The 14,761-nt window shown below is 52.4% G+C and overlaps 1 protein-coding gene across 1 annotated transcript in view; it reads right to left on the reverse strand.

Moving 5' to 3' along the window:
• Positions 1-800: 800 nt before the first annotated feature.
• RASGEF1C (RasGEF domain family member 1C) overlaps positions 801-14,761 on the reverse strand; it is a 76,238-nt gene continuing 62,277 nt past the window's right edge. Inside the window, 7 exon segments of the mRNA XM_047731582.1 lie at positions 801-1,414; positions 1,892-1,964; positions 6,816-6,939; positions 8,693-8,788; positions 13,323-13,418; positions 13,502-13,581; positions 14,061-14,163. Of these exon segments, the coding sequence (XP_047587538.1) occupies positions 1,390-1,414; positions 1,892-1,964; positions 6,816-6,939; positions 8,693-8,788; positions 13,323-13,418; positions 13,502-13,581; positions 14,061-14,163 (597 nt within the window). The 3' untranslated portion in view covers positions 801-1,389.

The following is a 14,761-nucleotide window of genomic DNA, read 5'->3' on the forward strand; positions in this document are numbered from 1 at the left end:
GCCCAGCAGGAGCTAGGTGTAGCCTAAGGCAGGGTGGGAGCCTGAGTCTGGCTGGAGTCCAGTCCCTACTCCCCCTCTCTGGGGTCTCAGATGCAAAGAGGGTGGGCTGGTCCTGCTCAACCAGAACGTTCTCCTGCCTTCTGGAGCCTTGCCGAGGTCCTGGGTGCACTGGGCACAATTCCCTGAGTCAGAAGAGGCACCAGAAGTGTTGGCTGCTCTGTCTTTGCCTGTCCCTCATATGGGTCCCAAGTCCATGCCACCAGGACAGCCATGTCCGGCACTGAGGGGGGCCCAGGCACTGGCCGGGGTGGGTCAGTGTACCCCAACATGCACACCCCCCTCTCCGCAGCAGGTCCTGACCAGGTGGGGGTGCACATCACACTCCCTGCCTTCCTGACCGGGGACCTGGTCCCCTGCTAGGTGCGGGCTCAGCAGCTGCATTGCCCGTCCCCTTCCTGGCACAGAAACCTGACTCAGGGTGCGATGGTGTGGGGGCAGGGGGAGCCCAAGGAGAGGAGCCCCATGGAGGGTTCCTCAGCACCACCCCACTCAACCCCAGTAAGAGAGGTGTCTGGCCACATGTAGGCCTGTGCGTGTCTGTTTCCCAGGCCCTGTCACCCAACTTGGGATCTATGGAGTGGAAATGGCCACCACGTCCCTCTGCTGACCCGAGGCTGCAGCATCCCCAGGCCTGAGCTGGGAGACCGTCCTGCATCCCAGCAGAAGCCAATCCCAGGCCCACAAGTGAGCGGCCGTGTGGACATGGATACGCAAGGTGGACGCACGTGTTTATACCAACTCTGAATTTTACAATGTACTGTACATGTTGTCATTTTTTTGACTCAGATTTGTCCCGTGACCAGTGTCACAGCCGTCACCAGAAAGCTGTCCCCTGATACCAGCATGATCCGGAAAGGGGGTGAATTGAGCTGCAGAGCCCATCTTGGGGGACAGGGTTGGGTCCATCAGCAGAATGACAGGGGTCACTGGCAGGGACAGACGGGGGGGTCAGCCTCCGTGGCACTCATCACCCAGGGAGAGTGACACCGCAGTCACCCACCATGCTGGGGCAGTGCCATGTCCTTGTCCTTGATGGACAGACTGGCCAGCAATGTGACCCCACCATCCCAAAGGCAGAGCCCCCCAGGCATGTGCTCCCCGCAGGTCAGGAGGCCCTGGGCCCTGCCCAGGGCTGAAGTTCCACGGAAGGTGGAGAAAGGTCTCCCATGCTGTGTGGTTGTCGGGGCGGGCGCCAGCCCACAAGGTCACGGTTTACAAAGCAGTGAGGTGCCAACACCTCTGTTTTCTGCCGGGCCAGCTGCCACAGGGCTTTGGAAGGCTTCTGCTGACTTCCTCCTCTCCTCCTCCTCTTCCTCCTCCTCCTGCTTCTCACGTTTTCCCCAAAATAGAAGACCTGCAGATTTAAATATGCCCAGGGTGAGGACTGTACTTTGCCGGCTAGGCAGGAGACTCCCGCCCCAGAGGGGCTCCGTACACCCCTCTTTTGGCTCAGTCACCAGAGCCCACAACCTCGGGTCCATGCCAGCCTCCACTCGGCTACATCTGCAGGCCGAACAAGCAGTAGGGGCTACCTCACGTTCTGCCCAAAGACAGGAGGTTCCTGGGCCTGGACACACGACCTGACACCCTCTAGGGACAGCCTCCAGCCATGGGCGTGGGGCATGTGTGGTCTGCAATCCCAGCCTCCCTCCCACTTACAGCACTTGAGTTCTGCCCCCACCCACCCCTAAGAGCCTGGCCTGACCTACCCCCCTCCCTGTGGACCTGGGGACCCACAAAGCCCCTGGGCCCTGGCCTGGCCCCAAGCACCCAACCTTCTCCTCCACACACCCCAGCCCGTCCCCACCACCGTCTTGGCTCACAGACTCACCTTAGAGATTTCCACCTCTCTTTTTCTGTTTGGTTCTCTGGGCTCTCACTTTCATAAGAGGCCAAATAAAGACCTAGTCAGGAAGTGAGGGGAAATTATACAGTTATGGTCGGTGATAAAATCCTGCTCTACACCCAAAGTCTGACCTGCTTTTGGTTCCTAAATTAAGCTAGCTGGGAGGGAATTTGTAGACTCCCATGCTGGCGTAGGAACCGATTACTACAGAGAGGTCAGTGTACCCTTCCCCTCATTTCTCCCCACGGGAACCACTTGCAAAATTATGGCACGGGACCACTTGTGGGATGATAACGTTGTCAATCCCTGGGGATATCTGCATGGGTCTATTCTTCGGTTCTCTATTCTATCCCATCGATCCATGAACCTCCATCTCACCAATACCACATGGCCTTGAGGACGTTAGCTGTATTATATCAGCTTCACTACTGGGCAGAGCGATCCCTTCCATTTTATTCTTCCTTTTCAAAAGTGTTGCAGCTTTTCTAGCACCTTTGTCTTTCCATATACATTTTAGATCAGTTGTGCCTTTATCCCCAGAAAAATCCTGTCAGGATTTTGATAAGAAACACGCCAAATCAATCCTTAAATTTGGGGAGGAGAATTAGTGTCTTTGCTATGTGAGCCTTCCCATTCGTGAACATCCTGTCTCTCCCTTTATAAATAATAATTAAAATAAATAAATAAATAAATAAATAAAAATAAATAAATAATAATCCCTTTGATTTCCGTCATCAACACTGGGCAGTTTTTGGCATACAAGCCTTGAACATATTTTGTTAGATTTACACCTGAGTATTTCTTGTTTTGGAGTGATTATATTGAGTGATGGGATTCTATTTTTAATTTCAGTGCCTACATATTCATTGTTCATATGTTACTGATATATGTTCATATATACATTTCATTGTTAGAATAGAAATACAATAGGTTTTTGCATCTTTATCTTGTATTCTTCAACTTGTGCTGGGGCACCTGGGTGGCTCAGTGGGTTAAAGCCTCTGCCTTTGGCTCAGGTCATGATCCCAGGGTCCTGGGATCAAGCCCTGCATCAGGCTCTCTGCTCAGCGGGAAGCCTGCTTCCCTTCCTCTCTCTCTGCCTGCCTCTCTGCCTACTTGTGATCTCTGCCTGTCAAATAAATAAATAAAAATCTTAAAAAAAATTAAACAACAAAAACAACAACAAAAAAACTCATGCTGAACCTGCTTAATTCTAGGAGTTTTGCAGATTCCTTTTTACATTTTCTGTAAATAGGGACAGTATTAATTCTTCCTTTCTGACCTGTATTTTCTTTTCTTGCCTTACTGCATGGATTAGATCTCCATTGCTTTCTTGAATAAAAGTGGTGAGAGTAGATATCTTGCCTTGTTACTGATCTTAATGAGAAAGCATTCAGTATTTCACCATTAAATATGTAAGGGGAATGTTTTTGTAGATGCAATGTATCAAGTTGATAAATTGCCCTCTACTCTTATTTTTCTGAGAGTTTTTCCCATACAGGGGTGTTAAATTTGTCAAATGCTTTTCCTATATCAATTGATATAATCAAGTGATTTTTCTCCTTTAGCCTGTTAATATGGTAGATCACACTGATTGATTTTTAAATATTGAACAGCTTTGTATCTCTGGAATAAACTCACTTGGTAATGGTATATAATTATGTTGTTTTGGTATTGCCAAATTCTATTTGCTAAATTTTGTTAAGAAATTTTTTGCATCTATATTCACAAGGGATCTTGGTCTTTACTTTCTTCCTTTTTTTACTGTTTTTGGTTTTGGTATCAGGGTAATACTGGCTTCATAAAATGAATTGGGAAGTCCCTTCCTCTTCTATTTTTTGAAAAAGATTGTGCAGAATCAGTATTAAGTCTTCCTTAAATGTTTAATAGAATTCTCTAGTTTAACCATCCAAAGTCAGAGATTTCATTATTGGGTTGTTTTAGAATTACAGATGCGAGTTCCTTAATGATCACAGGGCTATTCAAATGATCTACTTTGTATCGAGTTTGTTGTAGTTTGTGTTTTTTAAGGAATTGGTCCATTTCATCCAAATTGTCAAATTAATGTTTGTAGAGTTCATAATATTTCCTTATTAGCTTTTCAATATTGGCAGAGTTTGTAGTGATATTCTCCATTTCAGTCTTGATATTAGCAATGTCTGTCTTCTATTTTTAATTTGTCAAGAGGTTCTTTGCTGGAGGATAGCAATGTTACTAGTTCTTTTCAAAGGAGCAGCTTCCTGCAGGCTACCAGAACAGTTTTTAGAATTCCATATTGAATTATCTGAAGTAAATCCCCAAAGGATATTACCACTGGCTATGGAATTCTGGGTTGGCAGTTATTTTCTTGCAGCCCTTGAAAACTATGCCCCTGACTCTGGCCATTGTAGTTTCTGATGAGAAATCTAATGTCATCCAAATCGTTTTGCCCCATAGGTAGAGTGTCATTTTCCTCTCAGTGCTTTCAAAATTTCTTTTTCATTGGTTTTCAGAAATTTGACTATGATATGTATCCTGGTGTGGGTTTCTCTGTATTTATTCTCTTTGGGATTCATTAAGCTTCCTCAATCTGTAGGTTTATACGTTTTCCAAATCTGAGAACTTTCCAGCCATTACTTCTTGGATGTTTTTTTTTTTCAACCCTGCCTGTTTTGTCCCCTTCCTTCCCAGACTCTGATGACAAGAGTGTTAGATCTTTTGTTGTAATCCCACAGGTCCCTGAAGCTCTGTTGTTCAGAACATATAGTTTCTATTGTTCCATCTCATCAGTTCTTTCCTTTGTCCTCTCCATTCTGCTTTTGAGCCCACCCACTTAAGTCTTTTGTTCATTATTGTATTTTTCAGTTCTATAATTTCCACTTGGTTTTTCCTTATATCTTCAGGTTTTTTTGCTGATATTTTCTATATTATCATTTATTTCAAGGAGCCTCAAGGCTGACTGGATTGCTAGGTGGGTCCTGCCAGGGGGAGCCTGGAGCAGAGCGCAGGACAAGATTTCTGTCAGAGGCTGTGACTGACCTATTTGGGGCTCAACCCAGCTTAGGTCCCTTCTGTTGCTTTCTCCACTTTTTTCAGTGGGGGAGGGAGAGGAGGAAGAAAGTGTCACTGGAAGGTACTCCTTTCTAAAAACACTTCAGAAAGGCCAGGGTTTGTATGTCCATAGCCAAATCACTGCCTTGCACACAGCAGGCTCCCTAGAGATACTGTTGGCTAAAAGAGGGAATGAAATGCCCTTCTGTCACTCCTCACCCCACTCCTAATAGGTCTTTGACACATTTTATTGCCCAACTTCTATTGGCTAACAACAGCAATCATCCCAATGTTGTAGACTGCATAATAGTTCTCAGAGATATGGATCCTAATCCTTGGGACCTGTGAATATTTACTTCCCATGGCCAAAAGGGACTCTGCAGATGGGATTAATTTAAGGATCTGGAGGTGGAGGGATTATTCTGGATTATCCAGAAGGGCCCTAAATGCCACTGCAAGTGTCTAAGAGGGAGACAGAGGGAGACTTGACCACAGGAGGGCAGATGATGTCATGGTGGAAGCAGAGGTTGGAATGAGTTGCTTTGAAGGTGGAGGAGGGGGTGATGAACCAAGGAATATGGGCGGTCACTAGAAGTCCTAACAGGCCAGGAAACAACCCTCCCCTTAGAGCCTCCAGAAATAACCAGTTCTGCTGACACCCTGAGATCAGCCCAGAGGAACTGATTTTGGACTATAGCCTCCATAAGTGAAAGAGGATAAATGAGAATTATTCTAAGCTACCCTGTTTGTGGTGATTTGTTACAGGCCCAGTAGGAAACGAACACAACTAGTATCAACTGAGTGTTGTCCTATGAACTTTGCTTGTGCCAACTCAAGTAATTCTCACAGCAGCCTAGGAAGCAGGTCCTCTCATTACCCCACTTTGTAGATGCAGGTGAGGCTTAGAGAGGGTGAGGCATTTGCCCCAGGGTCACACAGCTTGCTGGGCTGGGAGCAGCTCAGGCTGCTGAGCTTCCAGTTATGGGTGAGACCCTTCTAAAAAGTTACTGGCTCTAAAACATACAAAATAAAATGGCAAATTCAAAAGTATTAACAATTAAAAGCAAGATCATTAAAGTAATCCTTTCCCTCAGTCTTTCTTTCTGGCAGAAAACGTCCTCCTGAGCACGAGTGTGGAATCCCTACATAAAACACTTGCTGTGAAGAGGAGCCAGGCCTCCTTTGTGCTGAGCAGGACCTCCCAGGGTGGGCTGATGGTCTTGGAGCCAGAAAGCAGCTAACCATGGGGCCACACTGCCTCCACTGGGATGATCAACTCAAGCCTGGTGACCACTTGCTTCCAGCACTTTCTCTTCCTGAAGGGGGGCGCTCCTGGAGTATGCTTGCTTAGCAAATTCATAAGCAAATTTGTCACATTTGATAACTGATCAGATGGGAATACGGATTTACTGGAGGGGACAGACATGAATGGCACTTTGGAGAAAAGATGCCTGATATTATTCTATGTGTGCGTACACACACACACACAGCTGTGGAAGGACCCACAGTGAGCTCGCCTTCTTTGTGTGAGCACTGGGAGGGGAGTTCTCATCATTGTGCCAACTTTACCCATGAGGAAAGTGTGTCAGACAGATGGTTTACATTTATGATGCCCAACAGCATCCATACCGTGTCCAAGGGGAAGCCTGGCCCTGGGGACCCTTGAGGTCCCAACCTGCAGCTCCTTGCACCCTGTCTTGTGCTCTGGGGGTGGCAACCATCCAGCCAGGGGATGCAGCCTTCTCTGCTCCCTCTCAAATCCAGAAAACACAGGTATGGTGCATTCTGCTCAGAGCAAGGGCTCCAAGTGGAGACATGGCAAAGAGACCACCCAAGAGTCCCAAAACTGGGGGTGACAGAGGCCATGGGACCACCTTACCATCCTCGCTGAAGATGGGAGCGGTATGCAGGTAGTGGGTGATGCTGGGGTCTTGCTCAAAAGGACACTCCACTTGTTTCCATGTGATGAACTCTCCAACCTGCTTGGCCAGCTCCAGAAATTTCTGCCAGGGTCACAGAGACACAGAATGGGAACCCCCTCCCCAGTGCCTGGAGGTCACCTGTGAGAGCGGGCCAGCCCCACTCATCTTTCCTAAGGAGGCCCACCTTTGGTAAGGGCAGGGCGAAGCATTCCCATTGGGAATGCTGAGTGTTTCCTAGGTCTCTTCATTCCCTCTGAGGAATATCGGGAGCGAGCATCTAGGACTCATCATCAGCAGGCAATGCATTCAGCTAGACCTGAATATTACTCTATTTTCCTTCTACTTATGTTTGTGACCATTCCTACAGGTTTGTTTATTTAGAGAATGATGCAAATAAATGTACTTAAATGTATTTAAAGAAGACTTAAGTAAACCCATTTAAGTAGGATTTTTATTTCAGTAAAATTTAAGTAAATTTATTTAAACTACAAAGAACTACTGTTAACTTAAAGTAGGATTTCAAATAAATAGCAGCAACAAGTCATGACTGGGTGGAAACCAACCTTGGGGGCATCCTTTGGTCAGTCCTGGCAGCTGACTCCAGCCCCCACAGCCCATGCCCCAAATCTGGGGCCACATGACCACCTATCCCTCAGCCTCGGTTCTGAGGACCAATTCAAGGAGGGCCCAATACCGGGCTTCTCACACCAAGTATGTGCAACCTCTTGGGGACAGTGCAATCCCAGGCCCCTGTAGTCTCCCTCAAGCCCAGCCCAGTGGAGTGTCACTCCATGTCACCTCCAGCCCGGACTGCCCCAGGGATGCAGCGCCTGGGCAGCCCTCATGGGGAACCAGGCCTGCATGCAGCATGGGAAGGTCTGCTGGCGGGTCTGTCTGTGTGAGGCCCCATAGCACATGCAGCTCCAGGCCAAAAGGCCCAGGCATTGGATGGGGCCACACTGGCAAAGGACAGTGGCAGGGCAGCTGGGATTGAAGCCCCACTTTATGGAGGGAGAGACTGAGGCCCAGAGAGACCAAGGGGCCAGCCCAGAACCTGATTGCCCCATGGTGTTGGGGGCTGGGTGCACCAGCCCTCCTGAGGGAGAAGAGTCTCAGCCTTCCTGCAGACTGGGGGGTGCCACTGTCACATGGCACGCTTCGTCTGACTCAGTGACCGCTTGCTATCGCTGCCCAGTGCTCTCAGGCTCCTGGGCTTTGGCCCCATCATGCCTAGCCCACCGGCCACTCCAAGACATGTGTGCCGGGTTGTCCCATGTGGGAGGTCAGCCTGACTTTGCTTGGACTTTGCTTGGGAGCTTTGCTAGGGGACTGTGAGGAATGCCTAGCCCACTGAGCACAGGTCACAGAGGCCTCCCTCTGTCTGGGTGGTCAAGGGGGGACTCTTGGAGGAGGGGACACTTGAGAACTTGAGCTGATGGCAGTTGAGTGCCTTCAGAGGGAATAGAAATCTTTCTTCCCCTCTGCCTGCTCTGCCTGACCACATCCTCTGGGGCTTAGGGCCCCTGCTTTGGGAGGTCTCCACTGACCCAAGCATGCCCTGTGTCCCATCCCAGCACCTTGCCCCATGTCACTGTGGGTCTCTGGGGCTTTCTCCTAGCCTGGTGCTCTTCAAGGGCTGAAAATGAGTCTGCCTCACCTGTGGGTGGGCAGTGGGGGATCAGTCAGCCTCGTCTCCTCCTATGGAAGGGGTGGGCCGGGGGACCCTGATAATTCCGCCCTGGTGTCTTATAAACTGCAGTACTCTGCCTCGAGTCCCCATTAGTCCAGCATTCCTGTCCTGGGGGCTTTGACCGTCCAGGCCCCCGGACCCTACCTCAAAGTTGACGTGTCCATTGGGGAGGCGGTTGGCGCAGCCCTCGTTCAGGAAGTAGATGTCTTTGATGAGCAGGCTGAAGAAGGGAATGACGATCTGGAAGGGGGAGGGTGCTGATCAGCCCTCAGTCAGCAGGGGCCGGACTGTTTCCTCCCAGGTCCCATCAGACTCCAGCGCTCATTGAGCGCCTACTGTATATGGTGCCATTCTCCCTGTGTTGGGGCTGGGTGAAAGACACACGGTCTCAATGCTCCTTGAACGTTTATTCCACTGTCTGCCGGGAGAGGCTGTGGCAGTTTGTCCCCACAATGCAGGGATCCACAGACCTAGGCCTCCTGGTTCAAGTGCTCTAGGAGGAACACAGGTGTGTGCTGAGCCCGCCATTAAGTACACATGGGATGGGAATCAGCCGTCGGACAATTCTGTGGCCTACTTTTCAAAATCTATATTTAATGATCTGTCATTTTATGCCTGATGCTGGAGATCCGATCCTGCCGTATTCCTGCTCCAGGGCCTGAGGGGACTGGCTTCTGTGCTCCACCGGAGAAGGGCAGGTGTCTCTGTGTGTCACTGTTGGATGCCTTGCTTCTCCCTCCCTGCTCTGCGTAAGCCCACAGCTGACCCTCAGAGAAGGGACGCTCACTGCCCACGGCTCAGACAGCCCTCGGGGAGCTGGCCAGGTGAACACTGCTGCTGCGGGTTGAACTGCAGCCCCCCAAAAAGATATATTCCAATCCTAAGCCCCAGTGCCTATGCACAGGACCTTATTTGGAGATGGTCTCTGCAGACGACATTGAGCTAAGATGAGGTCACACTGGGCGTGATGTGCTCTACTCTAGTGACTGAGGTCCTTGAGAAAAGAGGGCAATTTGGGCACACGCAGCAAAGAGAGCCATGTGAAGACAGGCAGAGGCAGGCGGGGGTGACCGGCCACTGGCAGAGGAATGCCTGGGGCCATCAGAAGCTGGAAGGGCAAGCAAACATCCACCCTTTGGCGGGAGCATGGCCCTCACAACTTTGATTTTGGCATCTGGCCTCCAGAATGGGGAGATAATACATTTCTGTTGTTCTAAGCCACCTAGTTGGTGTGCTTTGTATGTCGGCTCCACGGGACTAAAACACCTGCTCAGCCCTTGGGCTCCAGAGCTACTCACCACCTGCCAGGCCAGCCAGGAGCGGCCTCCAGCCCATCGCCCCTGGGACCAGGCACTGGGCCCTGACGTTTCTGGCTCTCCCTCCCCCAGCCATCCAAGTCAACAAGGCTTTGAGGTGAGGGCCTGGGCATGACCACATGGCACAGTACAGGAGCAGGGAGGACGGCTCAGTGGGGCAGAGGGGATGGGAAACTGAGACCCGCAGAGTGGCAAGGCCTAGCCCAAAGTCAGGGGCTGGGACTAGAGCCAGATTCAGTGGGGAGACCAGTTGCCTGGTTGGTCCAGGACTGAGGGGGTTCCTGAGGGCAGTTTCAGTGCTCAAACTGGAACAGTCCCAGGGAGACCAGGACACACTATTTGCCCTGCATGTATGTCAATGGCACAGACAGTAGCTCGGGTCTTCACTCTGCCAGGTGCTGGGGCTTGGGAAAGTGGGGAGTGTCAGACACATCCAGTACAGCGGGAGACAGTCCCAGGACCCACCTACAAAATGAGCCTCAGCAGGGAAGTCTTTGCCACCCACACCTGGGTGTAGTCCCCTTCTGTGCAGCTCAGGAGGCCTCCCCTCACGCCCTTGTCATGGGGCATTGGTGGTGGGCCTGAGGGCAGCACTGTGCCAAATATTACATGCACGGGGATCAGAGTTTCATTCCCAGGAAGTTCCGTGAAGCAGGGCTCTGTTAGTCCCCATTACGGACAAGAAGCCAATACCCAGAGAGGTTAAGCCACTCACATATGCTCACACAGCAGTAAGAAGCAGAGGACCCTGGTGGCTTGGTTCCACAGTCCCTGTCCTGTGGGCTTCCTCACCGTGCCCAGAGGGAGGGTGGTCTCTGTGCATCTCCCCCACCCCCACCACTGGCATTAAACCCCAAGCCCAGGGTTGGTACACGATGGCTGCATTGGCTTGGAAAGGGGACATGGGCCAGGACAGCGAACGGATTAAGGGCAGTGGGACCTGTGGACAGAGACAGCTCCTGGGGGACCCGGTGCAGGCTTCCTGCATGCCGTGCACTGGGGCTGGTCTTCAGGGGGGTAGTGTTTTCCATGTCTGAGAACCTTTAACCATTTTTGCCTGTCCACATAGGTCCAGGCTACCATCCTATCAGGCTCTAGCATCCTAGCTGGCAAGACTGTAGCTCACTGCCCTTGCTTTCTGGAGCTGTGCAGTTCCATCTAGGGGTCATCCAAGAAATCCTGTGTGGAGTGGGCCCCACCACAGAGATGGGGGGAGAGGAGCAGAAAGGAACCAGCCACAGGCAGGAAGAAAGCACAGAATGCCATGACCACTGGAGCCTCCTGGCCTCAAAATTTCAGCTGGGAGCTACAAGAACATCTGCAAGCATCCTTGCTCCCCCGGCCCTTTTTTCCTTTTTTCTTTCTTTCCTCCCTCCTTCCCTTCTTTCTCTCCACCCAGCCATCCATCCATCCTCCAATCCCCCACCCATTGGTGAACACCTTCTGTGGGCCCAGCCAATGGTCCATATCTCTTTGGAGGTTAGAGGAGAATGCAGCAAAATGAAATAAATGCACAGCTCCGTAAATCACCCACCTCTAGTCCCACACCTAAGCCACAGCATCCCCGCACTCCCGAGCCGGACAGAGGGATTCAGTGTGCAGGAATAGGACATCCCAGTCTGCCCCACAGCCACCTGGCCAGCACATATGGAAGAAAAGGCAGTGCCCCAGCTGACATCCCAGATCAAAGGCTGAAGCCAGCTCTGTACACCCCCACCTGCAGCCCAGCTCCTGGGCCACCTGCCAGCAGCTCTGTGACTGCCACATGGCCCCTGTGCTTCGGGAATGGGGGGCAGCCCAGAGGTGTGCCGGAAAGGCTAAGTCTGATTCCTGGCCCTGCTGCCTACTTGCTGTGTGACTGGACAAGCGAGAGCTCCTCTCCAAGTCTTCTAACCCAAGAAATGGCACTGCCAGACTCTATCAGTAGTCATCAGAATGAAGTGGGTGCGGGGACAGAGTCAAGGGGCCCCCAGGTGGTAGGTGCTCAATAAGGCAAGATCACTGTCCCTGCCACTCTGGCCTTCCAGCTTCCTGGCCCCTGGGGGGACAGGCTCGCCAGCCCTGGGGATTGAGGTCTGGCCTCACTAAAGGCTGCTCCCCAGCATCAGCCGTCCTCAGACCCAGAGCTGCCGAAGGGCTCACAGCCTGAGCAGGAAAGGCCAGCTGCCTAGCACGTGGCCACCAGTGTGGCCAGGGTCTGTGGGCAGCCCCCCTGCTGGGCGGGGGGTCCAAGAAGGCCTGTCTCAGCCTGCTCACCCAGCCTCACCAACCCCTGGTGCCCAACCGATCCAACTGCAGAGTGACTCTGAATTTCAAGAAAAGCAGCTTCTTCTGTTATCCCTCGGGCCGGACACAGGCCTGTGCAAACTACAGCACAAACCTAATTAAACTGACATTCCTGCCAAGAGACCAGGTGGACGAGGGACAGCAAGCCTAAGTGGTTCCTCCCCATGGAAACGACAACTCTAATAGTCAGGGTGGGAAGGGTTCTAAGTAAGAGGCTCACTGCCATCCCAAGGCACGGTTTCTGGGGCGGGAGGCCACCAGAGAATTTGGGAGACAAATAAAATTGACCAGGGTCAGTGAAGGCACCTCCCCCACTCCAAATGCAAATGTAGAACAACAGAGGCTATGAAAAGGCAGTTTTAGCAAGTGAGAGGCTCGGTTCACTAAGTGCCAAAAATGTGACTGTGATCTAAGGCTCCATTAGTGAAGGTCTTACATTTGGAGTAAGGAGGTGGAAGACACTATGCACTTGGAGACAATGTGATCTGAAACAGAAGGGACTCTGATAAATGAAACTGTTCAGGGACCAAAGAGATCCAAGTGGGGAGGGGGCTAGAGACCGGAGTACAGCAGAGGATCGGGGGCAGGCCTGGGCTATTGATTTTGAAGGCAGGAAGGGGTCTAGGGGTGCTGAAGGACAGGTGGGTAGAAGAGGGAAGAGGGGCCTGGGTGGCTCAGCTAGTAGCTGAGTGTCCGACTTGATTTCAACTCAGGTCATGATCTCAAGGTCATGAGATCGAGCCCCACATTGGGCTCCATGCTCAGCAACGAGTCTGCTTGAGATTCCCTCTCTCTCCCTCTGCCCCTCCCCCTGCCCGTGTGCTCTCTCTCTTAAAGAAAAGTTAAAAAAAAAAAAAAGGAAAAGAAAAAGAGGGAGCACCCTCACTCTGCATAGTGCTCCAGGGAGGACAACGCCAACTCGATAAAGAAGCACTTCCTATCAGTGAGAGCTGCGTGGGCATGGGCTGATCTGTTCTGTGTGGTGGTGAGTCCCCCATATTAGAGGCATGCAAGGAGCATAGCTGTCTATACAGATGCTGCAGAAGGGCGGAGGGGGGTGGTGGACCAGGTGACCTGGGAGTCGGCATCCAGGCTCTCTGATACAGCCCACCTGGGGCCGAGGTGGGGGGGTTAGGGAGAAGCTCTGAAGGCCGGGCAGGTCTCTGACTTACCTTTTCCCGGCTGCTGTGGGCAGTCAGGGAGCGGTGGGCTGCACCCCGCAGGGCTGTCCTGTAGTTGCAGAAATTCCCAGTTGGGTCCATCTGGTGCTAGAAGGGACACAAGGAGGCATTGGGGCAGCTGAGTCCCAGGGCTGGCCAGGGCCAGCCGGCAGCTCAGCAGCCTTGCTCACCTCGAGGATGAAGAACTTGGCCGTCTTCACTTTGGCCCAGGTCTTCTTCAGCCTGGAGACGGGGCTCATGTTCATGCCGGCTAGAAGAGGAAGGGTCGAGCTGGGGCAGGGGAGAATCTCCGAGCTGCACCGGTCTGCTTACTCCCTCAGGCAGGGGGTCTGGGGATGGCCCCAGCAGGCCAGCCCCTCTGGCTGCCCCTGACTGAGGCTAAGCCTGCTGCAAACAGCCACATGGGGGGTGGGTGGGTGTTGATGGACACTGTGTCCCGGAAAGCCTGGCTGCTGTGTGCACAGGCTCCTGTTCCCACACCATGACCAGGGTCTGCTTTGGGTCCCCGCTCTCCCTGGATCTGGGGATATATGGCCAAGTCCTCATAAAGTCCCCTGAGGAGGTCAAGCTTGCCTCAAAGTGGGGGCCCCTCTCTAGGACCTCTGGACCCAGCAGCACCTGCCCTGCTCTGAAGAGCACCCTGGCTCGCACCCTGACCACCCATGGGTGCCCGCTCCAGCCTCTCTGGGGGTGCTCCCAGCAAGGACCAGGGCCCACCGGCCTACTCACAGATGATGGCCATCAGAGAGTTGAAGTTGCCAATGTTGAAGCACTCACGGGCCACATCGATGAAGAACTCCACCACCTGGGCCCTCTGCTTCTTCTTGGCTGGCTGGGGACAGAGCAGCTGAGCCTCAGTGGGGACAGTCCCCAGCGCGTCATGGGACCAGTCCCTTGTCACCGTTCTCGCAGCCCTGTGCACGGCCGAGTCGCTTGATGCTGGGGCAGTCTGCAGCCCGAGGGCTCAGGGTCTCAGCACGCTCTGGGCAGGCCCAGCAGAGCCCACATGGGGCGGAGGAGCTGCCTACCATGCTTGAGACACCAATCTGCCCTCCCTCCAGGTCCGGTTCCAGCACTCTGTCCTTCCTGTCCCCCCGCAGCACCATGCTTGCTCTCCCCATCCTGGGGCCACACACAGACCCAGGCCCTGTCCCCAGAGCAGGCCCTCCCCTGTTTTCTGTTGAATGACTGCGTGATCTCACCCCCAGCTTATGGCCACGTGCTTGGGACTGTGACTGCTCCCACGGCCTCTAACAAACCATGCCGCCCGCTGGGCTGTCTTGTGCTGAGGCACTTCCCAACTCCCCGGAGGGTTCACTCCCGTTCAGTCCAGCTTGGCCCGAGCAAAGCCCCCTCTGGGCTGCCAGGCCAGAGATGGAAATGCAGGGAGGACCCTGGTGTTCTTGCTTGCTTACTGCTTACTTCTGTGC

This window comes from Lutra lutra, chromosome 5, assembly GCF_902655055.1.
Source record: "Lutra lutra chromosome 5, mLutLut1.2, whole genome shotgun sequence".
Classification (NCBI taxonomy): domain Eukaryota; kingdom Metazoa; phylum Chordata; class Mammalia; order Carnivora; family Mustelidae; genus Lutra; species Lutra lutra.